This window comes from Balaenoptera physalus (assembly GCF_965194825.1).
Source record: "Balaenoptera physalus genome assembly, chromosome: 14".
NCBI classification, from domain to species: Eukaryota; Metazoa; Chordata; class Mammalia; order Artiodactyla; family Balaenopteridae; genus Balaenoptera; species Balaenoptera physalus.
Genome location: NC_138893.1, coordinates 31,911,710 through 31,936,995, shown reverse-complemented (window position 1 = coordinate 31,936,995; position 25,286 = coordinate 31,911,710). Strand labels below are relative to the sequence as shown.

Below are 25,286 nucleotides of genomic sequence, written 5' to 3'. Positions count from 1 at the left end.
GTTTTGTTATCCATGTTGTCCACTTGATTTCAGACTTAGTAAATACTTGAACTGAAAAGTTAATTTGTAAAGTGTGACATTTAAAAAAATCTGATTTCTTAACTTTTTTAGTGTGTGTAGAACATTTTATATGAAATAAATTTGTAATGTTGGATAATAATTATATATTAATAATCTGTTTATAGAACCTGCCTTCTGGATCATCACGTGTTGGAGCCATTAAACTTACCTACATTTCAAAGGTAGTCTCTCTGTATTGTCTTACATTCATGCATGAATTAAAATCCCTTAGAATGAGAGTGTGAATAAAAGGAGCCATCTCCTCTCTTTGTCATTTAAGATGATGTTCTGGTTCATATTACATTGAAAACAGTACCTGATTACTATGTTTAGGAAGTTCTTTGATAAAATTAGGAAGAATATGGAGTTAAATTACAGGATGTGGCAAATTGAAAAGTTAACATTAACTTTTATGATCAGCTATATGAACGTCAGAAGGGGAGATTCATCTGTTAACAATTAGGTTCTGTCTTTGGGAAATCTGGAGAAGATTTTTCTAAGTCTGTATTTATTTAAACTGTAATTTTTAATCTCATTACCTTTGTTTGTTCCTTTATGTTTTACTCTGAGGAAAATATGAACCATCTTCATGATAAAAGATGGGTTTTTTTCCCTCATTTGACTTTGTCTCTACTAGCTTGTTTTCTTGTTTGTTGATTTTTCTGGAATTTTTGCAATACTGTTTTTCTTTTCAGAAATTTAGATTTGGTGTTAGGTAGTTTTTTCCCTCTTATTGTCTTTTCTTAGTGTTTTGGGAACTGAGATAGATGCTGAGGAACTACTTTTGTTTTACACAAAGTAATAAGCTCGATGATGACTTAAGATGAGATATGAAAAGTAGCAACTCAGTATGATTAATATGCATATACATACTATTATGCATACACTGAGATTTGTTAGCAAAGGTCTTCAACAGAAGAACAATTTACAAGTGTGCCTCTATTTAAAAGAAAGATATTTTGATAAATAAAAAGCTTTGTTATCAGCATCATAATAGAGCTATTCATTCTCACTGACCAAAAAAATTACATATTTAAAGAGAACCATTTTATGTTAAAGCCATATTATGTAAATTTGCAAAAGACAAATATTGCTGAAGTATATCTCAAGTGTTCCTGTAAATTTAAGACATTTAGTAATACTTCAGGGTATCTTACAGCCTAAATTCTATAGAGACTATCATTAGGAAGCAAGTGTAGAATTCCATTGTAGAATAAATTGTAGATAATTCCGGCCCCCACCTCCCCCTTTACTTGATTGCCTACAGTAAAGGTATACTACAATGTAAATATGCTGCCAGGGATCTTTGACTCTTAATGAAGTGATGTGGAAAGGCCTGTTTTATTGGAATAGGCAGTTGAGGTAGAAATTGCCCATGTGCCTGTATCTTTGCAATTGCTTGTTGCCTGGTCTTTTTAAAAATTAAGGTATTAACTCAGCAAAGAAGGCAGACTGACTGGCCAGCTGCATTCCCCTCCTCCATTGCTTCCTTTTTAAAATATAACCTTCCCTGTGTAGTTCTGTTAGGTTTCATCTCTGTCCCACAACTTACTGAAGTTTGAATTGTACAGCTTGTACTCTACTTTAGACATGCCACTTTTTCCCCAGAATTTATTCCTGGAACAAATTTCATTGTGACTCAGTGCTCAATTTGTAGTTGAGATCAGTCAGGAACCCCAGACTTAGAATTCCTTCTGTTCCATCAGAACAGATGCTGCAGTTGTAAGTTCTAACACTGGGCAACAGCATGGCAACAGTCATGAATGGGCTTCCATGTGAGCTACTTTATTTAAAGGGCCAGCAGCAACCAGGTGCAACTAGTTGCTTCACCTTCTAAACGGAACCACGTGCTGCTTTTAGTAAAGGGCGGCCCCATTATCCTAGGGTATTTTAATGTACAAGTGGGGATCCAGTGCCATTTGGATTTCCTCATTGCAGGTTAATGCCTTCTGGAGTTTTGGACTTTATTAAATATACAATCTCCCCCTTACCCACTGCCATTTCCTCATGCAGTTCACAGCTAATTTAGAAATATGCAATTTGGGAAGAATTCATAGTTTCTGTGGAGTATTCATTGAGGGTATTTTGAAAATTACATTAAACCAAAAATATGTGTATGTGTGACATAAAACTTAATGGTTTATTTTCAATTTCTTTGCACTACCTTTGAAGAAAAAACAATTTTGTTCAAAGAGAGCATGGAAGTATCATTTGTTTTAAACATCTTAAAGTTGGGACCCATATTCTAAATTTAATTTACAGTTCTTTTTCAGTTGCCTTAAAGTTTAATTTTAGATCTGTGTGCTAAATGTGTATGATTACTGGGAAATCATACATGTGGAATTCACATAGTGTTTAAGGTTGGTTATAGTAGCACATGAAGAAGTGAGTGATTCATCTCTCTTTCTTGTTAGGTTAGCGATGCAACTAAGCTAAGGCCAAAGGCTGAGTTCTGTTTTGGTGAGTAGCCATATTTTATACGTTAGTTATTTTAAGTTAGACTAATATAATTTCATCATATTGTAAGAAAAAACAGTCACAGAAAACCACACAACACAATCCTATAGGGTAATGAATTATTCTAAGGCAAATTCCCTTGAAACTATCATCTGGTGAAGAAATAAAACTGCTCCCCAACCCCTGAAGCCCCTTTCCTGTGTCCCATCCCAGTCACAACCTCCTCCCACTCAGCCCATGTGTAATCATTATCTAGACATTTATAGTGATCACATCCAGCGAGATTAATTTTAAACGCTCTACCTGATATTATTTGATATTCAATACTTAAATAATAGAAAGGATTTAGTTTGCAGCTTATGAGTAATGAGGAGCTTACAGTTTGGGGGTAGGGGTAGTTGAGGGTATTTGATTAAGTGCTCAGTGAACATTTAATGAATGTCTGGTATATGCACTGTGCTTGCCATGGGGCTATGAGGTAATAAGAAGCAATTGCTGCCCTTAAGAATCTCACAGGCTGGCTGTCTCACAGACAGATACAGTACCAGGGAGTTATCATTGCATTTATCACAGGCGGTAGATAAAGCGATGTACGGTCTATTCAAGGAAGAGCTTCAGATCCTTTTTGGGGATCTTGGGAGTGAAGGGAGCCACACTGGATGAGACTAACCTGATCATCCTTTATCACTGGGGAGAAAAGATGGGAGGACCACTGGACAGAGGCGTGCAGGGGAGAAGAACAAGGTGTGTGCAGAGAACTGAACACTCAGTAAAGCTGGAGAGAATGGTGAGAGACTGAAAAGTAAAAAGACAGGAGTCGGGGTGTAATGTGTTGACAAGCGATTTTTTTTGTTTTATTTTCTGGAAAGCGAGAGAAGAGAAATTAGCGAGCATCTAGAAAGTAGATATAAGGTGAAGGAGGTTTTTTTTTTTTTTGTATAGATAGGAGAGCTTGATGCAAGTACATTAGTTAAGTGGCTTTTGAACTGCTGTTCCTAACATAGAGCCTGCATTAGGGGGAAAGAGGAGGGATGAAGAACATCAAAAGGAAAAGCACAAGGACTCGGTGACTGGATATGTGGGAGTTGAAGGGAAGAGAGAGGTGTCAGGTAGGTTTGCTTCAAGGAAAGAAATGAGGGATCCAGGAGAGCAGGTTAGATAGGGTGAAATGTTCGGTAAGGTGTTTGAATGGTGGGGAAACGTCCAAATGGAAATATTCTGGTGACAGTAATTGAGGACTGGATGGAACTTGAAGATCAAGAATGGAGAACTTTAGAATCTGTTAAAATAGTGGGTGTACTTGAAGCTGGGAGAATCGATATGCTGTTAGAGAGTATGTTAGTGGACATTAGTGATGAAAGGGATGAAAATTAAGAGTTTCCAGCTGACATCAATAGGGACTATTTTACATTAAAGTAAAAAAGATACTTCCTGGGGTAGAATTGATGTTAAATTTCTTTGTTTTCTTTTGCTTGAAAAGGGCAGGTTTCTTCTGTAGGCAGTATGTTAGGGGTAGCATCCGATGGCAATCATATATATCCAGTAAGAAAAATGTGATATGAGCAGGATGTAGTATATCTGTTCAGAGAATCCTCTATAATGCTTTTATCACCACTAAGAAACTAATAAAAAGTCATGTATTTATTACAAATTTATAATTTTTGGGTGCTAAATAGGAAAGTGCCTCAGAACCTTGTTGAATGGAAGGCTACTGGGGGCAAGTCAAGCGAGAGAGAACTTTATATTTTAGAGTGTATCATGTGTGTACTCTTGACAAGTCTTTAATGTAAAATCTCAAACATACAGTTTGAAGGGCTAGCAATATACAGTAAAAGATTTGATATTCAGTTATTGGGGTATTTAGAATGAGTGATTTTAGTTGAAACCAGAGATTAACATTAGTTATTTATTGGTCTGCCAACAGTTTATTGGTCCTTTACTATTAGAGGGAGTAAAGATTCATAAAATATTTGCCTTCAGAGAGAGGCACTGGCTTCTAAAATGGAACTACAGCTTCCATTCAAAATGGCAACATAAAGACTTTCCTTCCCTGTTTCCTCTCAGATTGCCCCCAAACAGTGAGAACAAGAAACATCCAAATCATCTTTGCTGAAACTAGCAGATTTCTATAATCCACAGTGTATAAAGATGGAAAGTGGATGGAGGAGGAGTAAATGACTTAACAGAGTAGAAGAGACCAGTGGAAGGTAGCTATTTCCACGTCCTGCCCCCACGCCAGCTCTGGATAGATTAGGTGTTGGCTCTGGTCTGGGGAAGCAGCAGGGAGGAGGGACCCAACACAGGGACTTTGTTTGAGTGTCCATGTAGAAGCAACCTCTGGTCCCTGCCTGTGTCTGGCTCCGGCAGGCAGCCACCCTTCCCCCATCCCAGCAAGGAACGGCATGTGTAGTACCTCCAGAAATAGAATCGGTGAGGCTGTGTGCGTGGGGACAGTAGTCTCAGAGAAGGGGGGGATGAGGCATGAAATGGAAAATGGGAGGATTAAATGAAAAAGTCTGCACACTGAATGCAACTCTTTCCTGTGTCCAGGCCCAGAGCACCGGGCAGCCAGGTGGAGGTGGGGCAAGAATCTGAACACCCCAGAGAAGAGAGCCCTAGGTACTGACAGCTGGGCATTTCTACCAGAGGAGCTTGCTGTACAGCCAAGCCCACCAGTCAGAAACCCTGCATACATTCAAGAGAGCTTCCAGTCTGTTTTTTGTTACCTTGTTTTTAAATATGGTACCAAAATGCAGTCCTGGTCTTGGCCAGCCCAGGATTGCATGACATTTGAGAAGGAAGAACTGTCAAATAGGAAAAAGAACATGAGACAATGCAAAACTCCGAAGAAAAAGTCAAAGAAAGCTAAAAATAAAACAAAGGTAGATAGTAGGAGAGAAATAAGAAAATTAAATTAGAGTTTCCATTAAGAAAGCCAACGTCTGACTAATAGAGAAGGAAAGGATAGAGAAAGAGTAGAGATAGAGAAAACGGGAGAAAATTGGCAAAGAAATATAATAAAACGTCTCATAACCATTTGATCCATAACCATATTTGAACCGTAACCAGTTGATCCTAGGTTGTGAAATGATTTTTGTTTGGAGTCAAGCTAATGTTTATGCTTCAGGTTTTATCCATTTGGTACATTCACTTTGATGGTAAAGACTTGAAATAAGGGAGTACTTAAGTGAAAAGATAGTAAGCACACAAGCCTCTGCTATGCATTCATTACACACAATGAAACCCTTGCTTTAAAAGCGTGGAAACTTACAGGTTTCATACAGTTTATTATTATTATTATTATTAAAAGTTTTTTCCTTCCTTTCCCTGTCCACTGTTCTCCCAGCATTGCTAATATCAGTTTTTAGTAATTTGCTTTACATTTTCCACAATACTTCTTTACTTGGAAACCTCCAAGTGTTGATGATGGTGATGATGATGATGATGAAGGTGATGAAGATGGTGAACAAGAATATCTGTTCTATCCCAGGCACTGTGCTAGTTTTTTTACACAGATCACCTCCACCCCCCCAAGGAAGGGATGGGTGGCATTCCACTTCATAGATGAGGAGAACAAGAGTCAGAGATTAAATTCATTTTACAAGATGGTATTGCTAGTAGGTGCATGAGCTAGTCAGGTCTGCCAACTCCAGGCTCTGATTTTCCCCCCTATCGTATCGCTGTGCCTCTTCCTCCCATGAAATAATGCTTAAAGCACATGATGTTTTATTCAGACTGCAAAGTGTGCTGAGAGTCTTTTTAGAGGTATATTTGCCTCTCTTCTTTCCCTTCAGAGAGATCCTTATATAAATGTCATTTATTCAAAAATATGTGTATTAAGCACTTTATAGCAGGTGTAGTGTTTTACCAAGAGCTTAGATTTTTAAAGTCTTGAGATGTTCTAGGTAGCTGCCCAAAACAACATTGAGGGGGAAAATAGCTGTTATGAGGAGAGCTCAGCTTCAGCCTGAGCTGGAAAAAGATTATGAAAGGATGCTTTACTGATTGTTAGAAATTAAAAACAGAAGCTATATATTGACATATATAATAGCCTAGTGAGTTACTAATTTATCTTAATTTATATTTATGACATTTATAATTTCTCCAATCTCTAGTAAGTGATAAAAGAACAGATTTATAGTGTGTTAAATTTCTTTAGGTCCAAACTAATTGATTTATAGCACTTCACAAGATAAGACTCTCATATCAATACAAGGAAGCTCTTGTTTAGTGTCTTGGTCTCAGTCTCAATTTCATAATCTTGTGTATTTGAGAAATAAGCTTTTTTCCCTTGAGGGTTTTCATTACTCCCTTCCCTTAGTCACATTCAACTGAGTGTTAGTATACCATTTAAAATTTTGATGGAGACTTTTGGAAGTTATTTGTATATTTCCAAAAAAAAATTGCAACACTGTAGCTATTCAGATGCCTTAGCTCCTAGAATAATGTTTGTTTTTAAAAATAAATCGTGTGATGTATAATTAATAAGCTTTAATTTGAACATTGACTAGTAGTTTGTCAACAACTGTATGCAAGTGTGCTTTGCTTTATAGAAGTCGGTAGTCACTAAAGGATTATATGTAAATTAAATTGCATAAAAAGTTTCAAATGTATTAAGGTTATAAACATAAAATGCATAAGTGCTGGAAAAATAAAGCTGTTTATTTTTATAATCTTGAGTTGGAGAGACTTTCTTAATATGATGTGAAAGCTAGAATCATTAAAGGAAAAGGAAAAGAAAAAGATTGATAGACTGGTTCTGATTGATCAGAGATACCATGAACTAAGTGAAAACACAAATGATAGACTGGGAAAAGTACTTGAGATAAAACAGAAAGGATTAATACAAAAGTTCTTATAAATCAGTAAAAAATAAATGAACAACTCGGGAGAAATATGGGTAAAGAAAATAAACAGCTCACAAAACAGATGCAGGTGGCCAATAAACATATAAAACTAATTTGTCTCAGCAATCAGAGAAATTCATATTTAAACAAGGTATACGTTTTCACCAGTTAGGTTGACAAAGAGTCAGGAAAACACGCCACACTTGGCATTTCAAACCCAGGGCATTTGTTACAGGGAATTGGATAACCAGATGTTGAAAGGCTGAAGGAGCACAAAGGGAATGCTGAAGTAACCCACAAATTAGAACCTGCATGAAGTAGCTGCCATCCCCAGGGCTGGAGATAGGAAAGGGAAGAGGTGGTCTTAGCAGCTCCTAGGACTTTGTGAGGGGACTGCAAGGCTGATGGAGGGAGGGAGCCCAGGGCTGGAGAGAGGAAAGGGAAGAGATGGTCTTAGCAGATCCTAGGACTTTGTGAGGGGACTGCAAGGCTGATGGAGGGAGGGAGCCCAGGGCTGGAGAGAGGAAAGGGAAGAGATGGTCTTAGCAGCTCCTAGGACTTTGTGAGGGGACTGCAAGGCTGATGGAGGGAGCGAGCACCAGAAGAGCCTGCAGCAGTGGCTGTTGTGTGTTGGCTGCTGCTGGAGGGAGACCAGCAAGGGCAGGACGCTGCATGGGAGTCCCCTCCGCCACCTCCCTCCCACCTTCCGGTCTCCCGCCAGGAGCTCCCATCGGCAGAACATGGCAACATGGCCCCTGCTTGCAAGGAAGTCTAGGCAGTCATGTCACAGAGCCTTGGGGCTGAAAACAAGAGGTACTGGTGAGGACTGTTAGACAAGATAGGCCTTTGGATACACTACTGGTAGGAATGTAAATGGATTCAGCCTTTGGAGAAGACAGTTTACTAACATCTATAAAAATGTTAAATGTGAATTTTCTTTGACCCAATAAGCCTATGTTAAGAAATTTATCCTATGCTAATGCTATCCCAAGTGTGGAGAAGTATATGTATATGTTTCATTGGGATATTTTATATAGTTTCAAAAATCAGAAATAGCCTAAATGTCCATCGATAGAAGATTGGCTAAATATATTGTGGTATTTTTACAGTTACTGAAAAACGTGGCCATTAAAAATGAGAGTTTTACCTATGTTATTGAGTGATAAAAGCAGTATCATATATGCTCTAACATTTTGTCAAATTCCAGAGAGTCACAATACTGAAGCTAGCAAGGTTTTTCAGCTGCTGCAGACATAAATTTAGAGGTAACAAGTGCAAAATTTCATGTGTTGTAGTTTGTTTTGTCTCTCAACAGTTATGAATGCAGGGATGAGGAAATATTTCCTACAAGCCAATGATCAGCAGGACCTAGTAGAATGGGTAAATGTGTTGAACAAAGCTATAAAAATTACAGTAAGTATTTGTACTTTTTGTGTGAAAAAATTTTAATGTGTGGATGTGATCTTTACAGTTTGTAAAGATACCAACTGAGTGTCTTCAGCTTACCAACAGTTTGTCCCAGAGTTACTCAAAGTTTGTTTAAAAGACAGGTTATAATGTGAATGCATATTCTTGTACATGGTAACTATTGGCCCTTAAAATCAGCCCATAGATGCCTTTTTAACCCATTGTGTACCTAATAAGGGTCTATATTACTGTAGATTTTTTAAAAAAATTATTTATGATACTTTTATTATTATTTTTTTTAACTTTAAAAAAAAATTTATTTTTGGCTGCGTCAGGTCTTAGTTGCAGCACACCGGATCTTCATTTAGGCATGCGGGATCTTTCCTTGCAGCGCATGGGCTTCTATCTAATTGTGGCGTGAGGGTTTTTTCTCTCTAGTTGTGGCGTGAGGGTTCCAGAGCACGAGGGCTCTGTAGTTTGCGGCATGCAGGCTCTCTGGTTGAGGCGCGCAAGTTCAGTAGTTGTGGCGCTTGGGCTTAGTTAACCCGCGTCATGTGGGACCTTAGTTCCCCGACCAGGGATCGAACCTGTGTCCCCTGCATTGGAAGGCAGATTCTTTACCACTGGACCACCAGGGAAGTCCCTTACTGTAGATTTTAACCACTGTTTACAGTAGTGTTTCTAGGGGAAAATGCATGTAGAGTTTTACCCTGAGGATATGTTTTTGCCCCCAGGGAAGATTAAGAGACTTCCTGCCGCCTACCCAGGGAATAGGAGTGGCATTCCGTCTCTCCTCTAAGCCGTGACTGGGACTGGCGTTAGGTAGGTAGGAGTTGAAGATAGGAGCAGGACAAGGCAGGCGAAGGGCTTAGAAATGACATGGGGATAGGGACTGATCTGGAGAGCTGTGGCAACCAGAGGGTCCTGCCTGCGTGGTCCTTGAGGGGTTTGTCTCAGGCATCGCTTTTTTCCCTCCAGTTCCCGGGCACTTTTCTCCTGTGCTGTAGCTTCCTGCTTCCAACCTGGGCTTCTCTTCTTGGTTTTCTGATGAAATTAATATGTTTTGATTATTTATAGTGTGCCAGGCCTTGCACTGAAGGTTCTACATAAAGTATCTGGAAAAGTGAGACTTAGAAGGATTGAGTAACTTTTATGGGTTAAATGGCTGGTAAGTTGTGGAGCCATGAGCCACCCCATCTGCTTGACTCTGGAACCTAACCCAGAAGTGCAGCACCTCACTGCTTCCTGAAAAAAAGAGCCTCCTTCCTTACTCTTTGACCCTAAAGCAGAAAACAAACTTTGGGGAGAGTTTACTACTGCTGCCGATGAGCAAGTAGGCAAGAACTGTTCCCTCATGAAGCCTCTCCTTCCCTTTCTCCTCTTCACACACTAGTGGAGAAAACACACACAGCAGGCCCGCATGGGAAGTGTGGGCAAGGAGGTCCGGTGTGAGATTTGTGTAAATTGAAGTGTATTTTTACTAAAATGAGGTTATTTACTGACCCTAAATGACTTACTCTTTAAAAACATATGCCCTGACAGTCAGCATATGTTCGTTTCCATTCAAATAAATGATTCCGTATTTATAACACAGCACAATAAAGAGTTAATATAATTAAAGCTGTTCTCAGAGTTAAGTCGATTTTTTATCTTGCACCAGAACAGCTTGTTACCACATGACAGAAAACGGCCACGCGCTGCGTCTCATCTGTACGTGGGGCAGCAGTTATTTTAGGTTCATGCCGTTTCAGGAAAGCAGTTTTTTAAACTGATTCAGAAGTACATTTTCTTAAAAGGTTCTAACTGATTGTTTTTGACTCTTAATAAATAAATATTCCCTATTTGGAAAATTTCTTTAGAACGACAATATGTAGTAGCTTTACTGAATTAATCTGTTTTTTTACATTTGCAATGATAAGCAGCACTGGTTTCTTAGAGCTTTAAGAGAAAAAGTAGTGAATGGTCTCAGGCTTTTTACCATTGGGAGGCTCTTGAATTGCTGTATCTAATTTATTAATGGTATGAAACCATCTTAACACAAGTGACACTTTAGGCTTATTCAAATGCAAGAGAAACTGATTAGGAATTGGGTAATGTTTCAAAGTGTGTGGACTTTTAAATAGCTTTTGTGGTCTTGCAGCTGTTACATGTTGAAATTTTTATAGTTTTTAAGATAAATCTGTTGATATTTGTGTTTTTATAATTCACATTTAGAAAATATAAATTTAAGATATAGAAATCCGTAGCCAGTTAACAAAGTGATTATAACTATATTAAAGTGAGTATAGAATTGATAGCACTTACTAAAAATCAGTTTTATATAGATACACATTAACTCATAGAATAGCAATGAAAGAATTTCCCATGCTTTACTTTAGTACGATACATTTTTAACTTTATTCTTTAAAAAATCTTACCAGTTTTAATTGCATATGCATTTTACACATTTAAGTGCAGAATCTTTAATTTGTCATACTTTACTATGGAAATTGCTGGTGATTTACATGTAGATTTCTTTGAATATTTCAAGTTTACATTTTAATATATGTGCAGTTTACCTTTCTGTGGAGTCACTCCAAATGACATTTTGGTGAACCTAAGTAATTTAGTAGTCTGCTGAGTACAATGTAATATATAAACTCAAAAGTTTTGGAAATCCAAAATTAGATTTTGGAGGTATGTGGTTTCAGAATAGAGGTCATTAGAGGGCAGTGGGTAAGGGAATGGTGATTATTTATCTACTTACTAATTATAGTACCTTGCCGTCTTAATGGACCATCATCCAACACCATAGTTTATGGCTTTCCTTACTTTCATGAAGTCTTTGTGAGTGTGTGTTGGTGGCTACCATTAAAAAATTTTCCCCCTATTTAAAAAAAAGAGAGAAAGAACAATAGTAGAGGAACGAACCCTGAAGGAAGTATTGATGACTAGAGTTTGGAAAATCAAATCTTTTTTTTTTTTTTTTTATAAACTTATTTATTTTATTTATTTTTGGCTGCGTTGGGTCTTCGTTGCTGCGTGTGGGCTTTCTCTAGTTGTGGCGAGTGGGGGGCCACTCTTCGTTGCGGTGCACGGGCTCCTCATTGCGGTGGCTTCTCTTGTTGCAGAGCACGGGCTCTAGGCACGCAGGCTTCAGTAGTTGTGGCTCGCAGGCTCAGTAGTTGTAGCTCATGGCTCTAGAGCGCAGGCTCAGTAGCTGTGGCACAGGGACTTAACTACTCCAGGGCATGTGGGATCTTCCTGTACCAGGGCTCGAACCTGTGACCCCTGCATTGGCAGGTGGATTCTTAATCACTGTGCCACTAGGGAAGCCCTCAATATTAGATTTTAATCTAAAAATTAATGTTTTAAAATTATGGCCAAAATTCTACACTTTTTTTTAAATTGACAACTGGGAGTAGACAGAATAAGCTGAATACAGGACTTTAGTCTTAACAGAAGTATGTGGCCCAAAGTATAAGGCCTTATAATTGTGGTTTTCAGCCTGCAGGTCATGGGTAGAGCCCTCAGAAAGATCCTAACACCCAAGAGTTTGTTCTTGAATGTTTTAGGTTTCAGTCTTTAAGCCCTGCCATTATTCTCCATTTTGTTCATCTATTCTCTAGTCATCTTTACCTTTTCTTTTTCTGCTATTAGAATTTCCTACTGTTAGGATCATGTGCAAATGCTTGCCAAAAATACATTCAAATCTCTCACAAAACAACAACCAGAACAATAAAGGATAGGGAAGCAAGGGAGAGGGAAAAAAGACAATAGGCAATGAAACCAAGCATGTTCAGTGCCTTTGACATTTGCTATATTTCTAGGGAGGTCACTTTTCTGATTCTCATTAAACAGTTGCCTGACTGGCTTTTTTGGTCCTGAAAATATGTTTATTTTAATGACTGTATTGAGACTAACTTTTCATTCAGAATTTTTAAAGGAGTTACTATATTCATGGGTATTTTGCATATATTTTTCTTGTTCTTAGGGAATAAAATGTTTACAATTTAGATAATTTTTATTATAAAATGCAATTCTAAGTTAATTGTTGAACTGTAGCATTGGAATTACGCTATACTTAGCATTTTATTTTATTATAAGGACAAATCAGAAGCAGTAGGTTTAACAGCATAGGCAAGGATTTTTAATATACTGTCATTTCTAGAAGAAAAATGGAAAAACCAATGTAAATTTTAGTATATTTTTAGGGTGATATTAAAGGTATTTTTTAGGATATTCTCGTGTATGATTAAATCCTCAACTTCTTGAGAGGGAATAGCCACTTTTTATATGGGTCACCTTTTAACAGCACATTTCAGCTAATACATAAGTTGAATAGATAATTCTGTCTCTGGTTTCAAATTCTTTTAATGCTATTTTCTGTTCTTAAGGATAACTTGGCCACATTGTCAAAATAATTGAAATACATGATACTGTTCATTAGAAAACACTGGGACTTCCTTAGCAAATTGTTTCTGGGTGCAGTGAACTTTATAGCCCTTTCATTCTTAAGTATTTTTGCAAATCTCGTCAAGTAAAATTCTGTCCATTATCATATTGCCTTTAAAAAGCACTCCAAAATGAGCAACCTCTTAGAAAAAAACTCTTAGAAGAATTCAGGCTTTCCCCTCCAGAATTCATTTCTCTTCTCTGCCTTTCTTGTTTCCTTCTTTCTTTTGTTACTTTTTTTTTTAAACTTAAAAAATTTTTTTAAATTTTTATTTATTTGTTTTTGGTTGCGTTGTGTCTTCATTGCTGCACATGGGCTTTCTCTAGTTGCAGTGAGTGGGGGCTACTCTTAGTTGTGGTGCGCGGGCTTCTCATTGCGGTGGCTTCTCTTGTTGCAGAGCACGGGCTCTAGGCGTACAGGCTCAGTAGTTGTGGTGCACGGCCTTAGTCGCTCTGCGGCACGTGGGATCTTCCCGGACAAGGGCTCAAACCCATGTCCCCTGCATTGGCAGGCGGATTCTTAACCCTGTGCCACGAGGGAAGCCCCCCTTTCTTTTGTTTCTGCCCACGACTGGTATTGTAGTTTAAATATGGGGAGAGGGAGGAGGGTTGGCCTAAGGCCTGGGGAGAGAGTCATTAGGGGAAGCATCTAAAGGGACAGGATCCCCTGTCCTCGGGATGTTGCAAAATCTTGGGCAGGAATGGAGGAAAGGGAAAGGTAACAGAGATGTAATGCAATGTCAAGTGCTCTGATAAACTAGGGATGTAGTATAGTGGTTAAGTGTAGAAGAGAGTTACACAAACTTAGCTAGAACGTGGAACAGCCAGGATCTAAACTTAATGTTCCTGGGACTTCCCTGGTGACACAGTGGATGACACTCTGTACTCCCAATGCAGGGGGCCTGGGTTCAATCCCTGGTCAGGGAATTAGATCCCACGTGCATGCCACAAATAAGAGTTCGCATGCCACAACTAAGGAGCCCACGTGCTGCAACTAAGGAGCCCATGTGCTGCAACTAAAGAGCCGGCAAGTCGCAACTAAGGAGCCCACCTGCTGCAACCAAGACCCAGAGCAACCAAATTAATTGATAAAAAAAAAAATTATGTTCCCTAATGCCCCTGAGCCTGTTTTCTTACTGCTACGGTGGCAATGCTCCCCCTATGCATAGGGTTGACAGGAGGGTTAAATGGGAAAATATATGAAATAGTACCTGCCCAAGTAAGCACTCAGTAAATGATGGCTGTGTCATAAAGTAATACTGTAAAAGAAAAATTAGTATGAGAACTTAAAGGGGTATATACATATACTAAAAATAATTTTTATATATGCCAATTATATATAAATTGATCAGTTGGAAATTCTGTGATAAAAAGGGTCTCATATATAATGCTTGTTGCAAAATGATTCATTGACTTATTATTTTAGGTACCAAAGCAGTCAGACTCACAACCTCATTCTGATAACCCAAGTCGCCAAGGTGAATGTGGGAAGAAGCAAGTGTCTTACAGAACTGACATTGTTGGTGGTGTGCCCATTATTACCCCAACTCAGGTAATAAATTAATTCTTCTATCGTGTGATGGTTTAACTACTGCATATTGATTTTTGTATTGCTATCAAAAGTCAAACAGTACATCTTTACTGAATTAATGCAATAATTAATACAAAAATTTTATATTTATTTCTTATTTCAGAAGTATGTTTTTATTGTAAAATATCTGGAAAGCATAGATAAACAACATTCAACACTTTTCATGTTTTCTTCTGAGCCTTTCTTCTGTGTACTTTTGCCCCTAGAAATGGGGATACTTTGTAAACAGCTTTTTTCACTTACGTCTCAAACATTTTCCAAGTCATCAAAAATTATTTCATGTCATTTTTCATGACTGTGTAGTAGTTTTGCCATGAATTTATTATAAATTACAAACCCTCTGTTGTTGGACAGAGTTCTTTTTCCTTTGTCTTTCCTTTTTTCTTTTACAAACAATGTAAGTGTTGTAGGAAGGGGGACAAGGGGGACCCCTTCCAGGGCCCAAGAGTAGACTCTTGTCTAACACCCAGAAATGAATTGTCTGAGGAGACACACATGCTGACAAAGCAAGAAACTTTATTGGGAGGGGGCGCCCAGGCGGAGAGCGGCAGGGTAAGGGAACCCAGGAGAACTGCTCTGCCATGTGGCTCACAGTCTCGGGTTTTATGGTGATGGGGTTAGTTTCGGGGTTGTCTCTGGCCAATCACTCTGACTCAGGGTTCTTCCTGGTGGTGTGCGCATCGCTCAGCCAAGATGAATTCCAGTGAGAAGGATTCTGGGAGGTTGGTAGGGTATACGGACTGGCGTCTCCTCTCTCCTTTTGACATTTCCCGAATTCTTCTGGTTGGTGGTAGCTTGTTAGTTCTATGTTCCATACCAGGACCTCCTGTTGTAAGATAACTCATGCAAGTGGTTACTATCGTGCCTGGCCAAGGTGGGCGGTTTTGGTCAGTGGCTCCCCTAACATAAGTAGGAAAAACTCACTCTTCCTCCTGTGTTTCTCCTGTACTCTCACACTGCTACACTCACAACACTTCTGACACGAGATGAGTGGGTTTTTTCCCCTACACAAGCAATGCTGTGACACCAGCTGGGTGTCCGACAGTTTAACTCAATTCTGACACTGCCTATCTGGATCCCACAGGTGAAGGGCTCAGTCCCCCAAGACTGCCCCTCCACCCCCTTCAGTGTCAGTCGTAAGTCCACGTTGTCGCCTGTGCTTCTGACTGATGGGCTAGAAATTCGAGGTTCCTGTGGCCCCCGTATTGGGTTCAATTAGTTTGCTAAAGCAGCTCACAGAACTTAGGAAAACAGTTTAATTACTGTATACCTGTTTATTGTAAAAGGATATGATAAAGGATACAGATGAACATCCAGATAGAAGAGGTGTGTAGGGCAAGGTATGTGGGACGGGGTGTGGAGCTTCCATGCCTTCCTTGGGTGCACCGCTCTCCCAGTACCTCCATGAATTCACTAACGCAGAAGCTTTCTGAATTCCATATTGTAGGGATTTTTATGGAGGCGTCATCACGTAGGCATGATTGTTCATCCACTCTGTTTCCAGCCCCTCTCCCCTCTCTAGAGAGTAGGGAATGGGGCTGAAAATTCCAAGCCTTTAATCATGACTTGGTCTATTTGGTGACCATCCCCCATTCAGGAGTCCACCAAGAGTCACCTTATTAGAACAAAAGACATGCTGTCACCTAGGAAGTTCCAAGGGATTTATGAACTCTTTGTCAGGAAGCAGGGTCAAAGACCAAATATTAGAACAAAAGATGCTTCTAGTGCTCTTGTCACTTAGGAAATTGCAAGGATTTTAGGAGCTCTGTGCCAGGAAGGGTGGGGCAGGTGGGGGCAACGAGATATTTTCCATTATCTCGTAAATGCTTTGATGAACATGCTTGTAGCATAAACTTTAGAGCCATAGATAATATTTTTTAAAGGATAAACTCCTGGAGAGAAAATTGCCAAGTCAAAGTGTTTGTAAATACGTGTAATTTTTTAAACCTGTTTTTCTACAACCTGGCCTAGATGAACTAAACAGAGGACTGGAATTTTGAGTCAGTTCTATCCCCAAAGTACCGGTATGCTGAGTTAATTCTTACTCTTGGGTATTATGGAAAATATAAATTTATTTTAAAGTTTTTGATGAAATTAAAACTTGTATGCACTTAAATTTCTTGGGTTGCTATTAAGTGAATGAGTTTGTAATGCAAATTAAATTACTAGCAGTTGAGAAACTAAGAATTTTAAGGCAATTAATTGATATTGCCAATGTTAGGCATTTTCATTACCTGTGTGCCTTTTTGTACTTAGAAGACTTATTAGTTAATTAATTATTGAGTGCTTTCTTTATGCTAGGCGGAGGATATATGTATTAATGAGCAAAAATTCCCTTCCCTAATGGGAGGTTACATTTTTCACCAAAGTTGGATAAAAAATAAACTAGGAATTTGTGTGTGCGTGTATTTACTTTTTTAAAAAAGTGATGATTTTAACCTGTAAGACTTTTGGTTAAGATAGAGCTAGACTAAGCTGCTTTCACCTGTATTATGTCTTGTGTTGATAGAAGAGCTAAGAGAATTTGTCTTTAGTTGTATTAAGATATTGTAGTTGTTTGTATCTGTGGCTGTCTTAATTTTGTATAGAATTAAGATTTGTGTTTTAATTTTGGTATCGATTATTCAGTAGGTTCTAAGAGTGTATGGCAGGTGCAATATTAAAAAGATCCCAAAGAATTATATTGCTTTATCATTTTACAATATAGTTTATTTAAAGTAGTATTTACTCATTATAAAAGCATTCAGATAACATTAACAAAGTGACATCTCATTTGCATGATTAATTTATTCAGTAACTATTGGTTTAGCAGATTAAGTGCTAGGATTACAAAGTTAAGTACATAATTAGTGCTGTTGACCTGTCTAAATGTAGAACAGATTGAAAATTCCCTAAGATATGACTTGAGTACTTAGTTTTTCTCTCGAGATTTAGGAGTTCTTGAAAATACACCTTTGGTTGATTTGTAGAATAGATTATCACCTGTGTTGTACGTTATAAATAAACAGGAAGCTAATGCTTTGGGGAACATGAAAACCTGAGTATAGTTAGTTTTTTAAAAGCACTGCACTTAACTATTAAAAAAAAAATTAAAACTGCAAAACTTTCAGAAAATAACAAAGGAGAAAATCTTGAGGATCTAGGACTAGGTGAAGAGTTTTTAGACTTGACATCAAAAGCACAATCTATATAAAAGGAAAAAATTGATAAATTGAACCTTATCAAAATTAAAAATGTTTTGTCTGTTGAGGATTAAAAGAAAAGCACCATGCTGGGAGAAAATATTTGCAAAACCGCATATACAACAAAGCACTTGTATCTAGAATGTACAAAGAACTATCAAAACTCAATAGTAAAAATACCAAACAGTCCAATTAGAAAATGGGCAAAATTCATGAACAGAGATTTCATCAAAAGATAAAAGGTACACAGGTGGCAAATAAGTGCTAGGAAGGATGTTCACCATCATTAGCCAGTAAGGAAATGCAAATTAAGACCACAATGAGATACCACCATGTACCTATCAGAATGACTCAACTAAAAATTAATGATAACACAAATGCTGACAAAGATGAGGAGAAACTGAATCACTCATACATAACTGGTGGGAATGTAAAATTGTACAGCCACTCTGAAAAGAATTTAGCAGTTTTTTATAAAAGTAAACTTGCAATCAGTATATTAACCTAGGATTTGCACTCCTAGACATTTATCCTAAAGAAATGAAGACTTATGTTCACACGGAAACAGCGTGAATGTTCACACAGAAACAGTGTGAATGTTCACAGCAGCTTTATTCCTAATAGCCCAAATGTGGTAACAACCCAAGTGCCATTTAAGTGGGTGAATTAGCCAGCGGTACGTCCAAACCGTGAATGCTACTCTCAATGAGAAGGGTCAAACGGTTGGTACAAGGACCAACCTGATGAATCTCCAGAGTGAATGCAGAGTGAAAAAAGACCATCTCAGAAGCTCACGTACTGTATGATTCCATTTATATTAAACTCTCTAAATGTCAAAATAATAAAGATGGAGAACAAATTAGCGGCTGCCAAGGAACTGGGGATAGAAGCTCTAAAGGGGTAGCCCAGGGAAGCCTATCGTGAACACTCTGTACATTGGCGCTGGTGGTGGTTACACAGATCTGGCAATAAAATTGCATAGAATGATATATACAGAGACAAATGAATGCATGTAAAACGGGTGAGATATGAATAAGGTCTGCAAAACGTTTCAGTGTCAGTTTTGATAATGTGCTATAGTTATACAGTTTCCCTGTTGGGGGAAACCGGTTGAAGGGTACATAGGACCTCCTGTACATTGTTTTTTACAACTTTCTGTGAATCTTTATAATTATTTCAAAATTAAAAGTTATACCCCCCCATCCAACACCTCCCCCAGCAAAACAAAAACCAAAAAACACTGGTGGCAGGACTTTTGCAGAAAAAGAGAAATAGAAATCTGTGGTTTAATCAGTGGTATTGAAAGTTATGATTAAGTATCTCAAATTAATTAGAAAACTCTTTACTCCAAGATCCGTGTTTCTAACTGAACTAAGATAGATTTTAAGATTTTTCTACTAGAATGACACCGTGAACTACAAGTATGCTTTGAAGGTAAACAAGCAAAAAAAGAATATCTTTATTTTGCTTCATTTTAGAAAGAAGAAGTAAATGAAGGTGGTGAAAGTATTGACAGAAATAATTTGAAGCGGTCACAAAGCCATCTTCCTTACTTTACTCCTAAACCGTCTTCAGATAGTGCAGTTATCAAAGCTGGATATTGTGTAAAACAAGGAGCAGTGGTGAGTAGTTTAACAAAATATGTGAAGTAATGAAAAATGAGTACATATTAGCAAACTCTCAACATGGGTTAGGGTTAGGGTTAGGGTTTGCTTTGTTTTGTGACAGATCCAAAGTGAAAGACCAGCTTACTGACCAGGAGTCATCGGATAGAATACGGGTTATTCTGTGTTCAAAAGTCAGTGCTGTTATTTTCTTGGTCTGTGGGTGGCTGGATAAGTTAATGCTTATTACCACTAACCTTCAATTTTAAATGAGCTTCCTAACAGCTTAAATTTATTCCAGAAAGTTTCTCTGTTGATTTTTTTACCCCCTTGGGAATGAGTCAGGGAAAGGGAGCTTTAGTAGGGAGATTGGCAGGAAAGGGGAGACCAGGGGAGCAGGGTGTGGAAGGATCACTTACTTGATACAGGGTTGGGCCGACCCCAGTTGAAAACACTGAGACTTTGGGCTACTTACTTAACCTCTCAGGCTCTCAGTTTCTTTTTATGGAAAATTATATTGTAAAACCTACCATCCAGAGGTTTTTTTTGAAAGATGTAAATAGAAAGCACTTAGCATGGCACCTGGTCCTTAGTAAGAGCTATTACGTCTTGGCCCAGATATTCTCACACAACCAGATCCATAATGATGAATTATGGGAAGAGCAAGTAAATTTACCAGTATTTATGAATCCAGAATACCTTTCTAAAATGTGAACCAAATCTATAGACTTTCATGAGAAAATAAACTTCAAAGTTTAAAAATAAATTTTAAAAATTTCTGTGAGTAAAGAAGTACTTAAATGTCTACTGGCAGTTCTGCTTGACCTCACATCACTCCTGGCAAGTCTAATTAGCTTAGGTCAACCAGAGGAAGGTTCTTTCAGCTCTAATTGTTTGATCTTCTTTAGGCTAAGGGAAATGAAGGTAAGGGCTGAAGGTTTTTCATTCTAGCATGTCTACGGGTAAAATCAGAATTCTCATCAGGTCGAGTGTTAATTAGGGCTTTTAAAGAGACATTCCTTTCTTTTTGTTTTACTCTTAAATCCAAAATACTAACTAACCCTTAGAGATATTGAAGTACTTTCACAAAAACTATACTTCACTGACAGAAAATATTTGTACAAAGCAGATTCACTTTATTAAATATGTGTTGCTTTCGTTCTTAGTATTACAAAGTACCTATAGAAGGATTCATACATTTTACAGATGAGAAGTTTGATGTGGTTTAATAACGTTTCCTGTGCTTGCTGTTGAACTCTTGGTAGCATTTACTTTGTGGGGGATGGGGAAGTGCTTTTTTTTTTTTTTTTAACTTTTAGAGCATGAAAAATATAAGACCGTGTTATAAAATCATACAGTAAGAGCTGAAAGCCAGCCACCAGAGTTGAATTAGGAGTTCAAGGCCTGAGTAGCAAAAGAGATGAAATTTCCTGTATCTCCTCACTAAGGGAGGGTAGTAAGGTTTTCCAGTGCTTGACATTTCTGATTTTGGGTTCATATCAGAATAATTAAGTTGTTACTAACATTTGACATTCTTAGAAACAGAAGTTTTATATCTGTGTTCATCTCTGATAGATGAAAAACTGGAAGAGAAGATATTTTCAATTGGATGAAAACACAATAGGCTACTTCAAATCTGAACTGGTATGTTGCTGTGTCATAAATGTTGCTTTAAAAATGTTTTACGAGTGTTACGCTGTGGTGATTATATAATTTCTTGTCCTGTTTTCTATTTTTAAAATAATTAAATTCTGGTTTTGAGAGGTATATACAGTTCAGTTTATTTTGTTGTGATGCTTTTGGTTAATGGTATTTTTGCTAAATACATCTTAAATAAAAAGAGTGTATCTTCAAAGGCATTCTACCTTGAAAGAATTAAAAATATCAGAACCCCTTAGTGTACAGATTTCCTCTAAATGGGCATTGGAGGAGGTGGTAGAAAGAATTAAGTCTCTGAAAGTCAACATTTGACCCTCTGTATTTCTGCCTTCTCTTCCCTGCCCTCTCTTGATATTTTCTTTTCCTATTTCAGATTGACTTTTAAGTTTCTTCATATAAGATATTTTTGTCCTATCTGAAGGTAGAATCAAAGATTGAAGGTCCGTCTTTCACTTGTTTGAGTAACATCCTTATTTAAAATACTCTTGTCATGTGACCTGAGTTCTGCAATAGATTGTTGGATAAATTGAGTGCGATTCTACCTCTTCTTTTTATGGGACATTTGAGGGGGGAACCATACATTGTATTTGAAGGACGGTACCAGAACAGCACTGTCCAGCTGTACTCTGCACTGATGGAAATGTTCCATTATCTGCGTTGGCCAGGTCTACTGGTTACATGCGGCTGTTGAGCACTGGAAATATGGCTAGTGTGACTGAGGAACCTGACCGTATTTAATTTTAAAATTAAAACCGGTTGTATTTAGTATTCATTAATATAAATTCAAATAGTTACACATAGCTAGTGGCTACTCTATTGGACAACAGAGCACTGGAGAATAGGAAGGGAATATTTTAAGATTCATCTCAGGTGTCTGTTCTTCTGGAAAGCTTTTGGACTCTGAATTTAGTGGCTTCTCTTTACATACATGGAACCTGATGCCCACTTCTGTCATAATACTTCCCACTGTGTTTTGTAATTGTTTGCATACTTGTCTTTACCAGTTAATTGCATGAGCTTCTTGAGAGCAAAGATTCTCTTTTGTACCCTTTCATGAACACAGCACCTGGTACTTAGAAAATAATCAATAAGTGTTTTTGAATGAATAAAAAAATGACATAGCATAACAAGAATAGCCATTTTAGCATGGGACCCTTTCTTAGACTTCAAAACCTAAGAGCCTCAGTTGGAAGCAGTAGTTTCTTGGTTCAAAAAGTACCAGCCGTGGTGTCTCAGAAGCTACCCTTGTGCTTGGTTGGCAGGTTGATTCGTTGCTTTCAGTTAATGCCAGTCCTCTTGGGAGGAGTCCTTCCTGCACCAGACATTCACTGAGCTCTCCACGGCCCTGGTGCCCTGGGAGCTGAGAATAAGAGGGCCGTCAGTGATGTTCTGGCCTTCAGGAGTTCAGTTTTACCAGAGAAATTGACATGTCCCCTCGCCATCTGCAGTAGTTATAATGAGACAAGAGCTATTACAGAAATATTTACTATAATTTGAAAACCTGCATGTGGATATTATGCTGTAAAGTTTGAGATGAAAGAATACTTGAACCTATCATAGGAGGTAGGGAAATTATATTATGTGTGTTCAGGAATATGTTAAGTATTTAGCAAACACAGATAAAGCTGAACACTTTAATTAATTTATTTATTTATTTTTGGCTGCATTGTGTCTTTGTTGCTGCGCGCGGGCTTTCTCTAGTTGTGGCGAGCAAGGGTTACTCTTCATTGCGGCACACGGGCTTCTCATTGCAGTGGCTTCTCTTGTTGTGGAGCACGGGCTCTAGGTGCACGGGCTTCAGTAGTTGTGGCACATGGGCTCAGTAGTTGTGGCTCGCGGGCTCTAGAGCACAGGCTCAGTAGTTGTGGTGCACGGGCTTAGTTGCTCTGCAGTATGTGGAATCTTCCCGGACCAGGGCTCGAACCCGTGTCCCCTGCATTGGCAGGCGGATTCTTAACCACTGCGCCACCAGGGAAGTCCTGAACACTTTAAATATAATTATTGACCTTTATCAGTTACTAAGATGCACATCCCCTCCCCCCATTTTAACATTTCTGAAATCTTCAGGTCTCTTAGAGTTGCTGAAGGTGAGGGAGCCAGGCAGCAGCTGTGCTGTAGTTGTCATTGCCTGTGTGTGCACAGCACCTTTGGGTAAGATCAGAAGACACCAGCATCAAAACCTGCAGAAAAGGGTGCTGCTGGCAGTTGGAAGAAAATCTCAGGGACACAGTGGGAGATTCTTAGGAAATGCTGTATTATCACCAGTGCTCTTTCTGGCCCAGAGAATAGTATGGAGTGAAAAACACTGACATTGATGGTTCCTAGTCAGAAAGTGAGCTGGGATCTGAATGTGAGGTTTTAAAAAACCTTAACCCATTTATTTTGCCTATATATTTTTATATATGCTCAAGGATAATATATGATAAAAGTTGATGTTTAAAGTATAAAAGGGCTCTTTTACAAAACCTTTTGATCATGGAAAAGTTTGAACATAAAGTAAATAGAATAGTATTCTGAACCCCTATATAGCCATCACCCAGATCTCATAATTATCAACGCATGACTAGTTTTGTTTCTTCTGTACCACCACCTACTTCCCCCTTCCTGTTTTGAAGCAAATATTAGGCATATCATTTCATCTGTAAATATTTTTGTATGTTTCTCTGAAAGATAAGAATTTAAAAGTTTCTTTCAGTAGGTATAAAAGATTTCAGCAGACAAGAAAAACTGGAGAAAATATTTAATAACATGTATCACAGATAAAACATTAATATCTGTAATATGTAAAGAACCTTAAAAATTGGGGGGATCCTTCGTCACCCTGTTTTCCCTCTTTTCCTCCCATCAGTTCCAAACAATTCAGATGTTAATTTTTTAGGCGAGGCAAATCAGTGTAGGTGTCCATGGTAGTGGTGCAGGAGCAGGAGTGTCCAGCGTAGCCCCGTGTGGGCAGTCGGAGCCCAAGCAGAGCGAAGAGGCCGTCCTAGAGGTTACCTTAAAATGAGTTGTTTTCTAAAACTTAAAAAAAAGATTTTGGTTTTAAAAAAGTGCTCAGCCATGGTTTAATTATTTTCTTAGTACTGCATAAAATAATGGTATGTCTTAAACTCATGGTGTCGTTTTCAGTGAAATACAGTATATAGTATTTCATGAAATGTTTACCGTAAGTACTGTGCTAACTAGGAAGCTAGTTATATCTTATATGTGAATCTTATATCTAGTTTTGTAACCTTAGGTGAGGTACTTAATATGTCTAATCCTGTTTCCTCAGGTGAGTAATAGTGCATGTTTTCCAGGGTTGTGGAAAGTGAGATAACACATTTAAAACATAGCAGATGTCCTGGCACTTAGTAAATGTTTAATAAATTGTGCTTGTTAAAATGATGTATTCATATAAAAGTGATATTCCTAAAATGACAAATTTAACTCAGAGAAGCTGGGTATTCACTACTCTGGTACCCTCTGTATGAAAATAACATTCCAAAATAGGAAGTACTCCACTTACTGGGTATATAGGGGTTCATCGAGGAAAAGTCTGATGGTTAATGGTTTTTAATAAGCTACACTGTCATTTAGCACATAAATAATGTGAACATGGGTTATATGCCAGTTTCCTTGTTTCAGATCACAGTGTGTATCAGGTTATAGTATTTGAGCTATTCTGATGCTGGATGGTTCAAGAAGGTAGACTTATGTCTTAGATGTGCTTCAGGAAAGAAGCATGATTTTTGCATAGACCTCTAAATAAAACAACTAATGCTTAAAAGGATTTTAAGAATATATGTCATGTATCTGTTTATTTGCTTTTTTTGACAGGAAAAGGAACCTCTCCGTGTAATACCACTTAAAGAGGTTCATAAAGTCCAGGAATGTAAGCAAAGGTAAGCACCACCTCTGACTTGGTGCCTGGCACAACTTATTATTACACGATATATAGTTCCTTAGTTTAATTGATGTACTTACAGATGATATTTTTCTGTGTTATTGCTAGTGGGTTATGCTAAAACTTTCAAAACCTTCAGATTAAATAGAGTATTGAGATTTT

General features: G+C 38.0%; 1 protein-coding gene across 11 annotated transcripts in view; it reads left to right on the top strand.

The window, feature by feature from the left end:
- The window catches only part of PLEKHA1 (pleckstrin homology domain containing A1), a 57,996-nt gene that overhangs the window by 27,281 nt on the left and 5,429 nt on the right, over positions 1-25,286 (top strand). For 6 of the 11 annotated variants that reach the window (XM_082425030.1, XM_082425032.1, XM_082425031.1 and 3 more), the window contains exons 3-9: positions 186-242; positions 2,475-2,520; positions 8,680-8,777; positions 14,632-14,757; positions 19,457-19,600; positions 21,158-21,226; positions 25,058-25,122. In XM_082425030.1, the coding sequence (XP_082281156.1) occupies positions 186-242; positions 2,475-2,520; positions 8,680-8,777; positions 14,632-14,757; positions 19,457-19,600; positions 21,158-21,226; positions 25,058-25,122 (605 nt within the window). The remainder of the gene's footprint in view (positions 1-185; positions 243-2,474; positions 2,521-8,679; positions 8,778-14,631; positions 14,758-19,456; positions 19,601-21,157; positions 21,227-25,057; positions 25,123-25,286) is intronic. The other 5 variants (XM_082425034.1, XM_082425036.1, XM_082425033.1 and 2 more) reach the window with 3 other exon arrangements.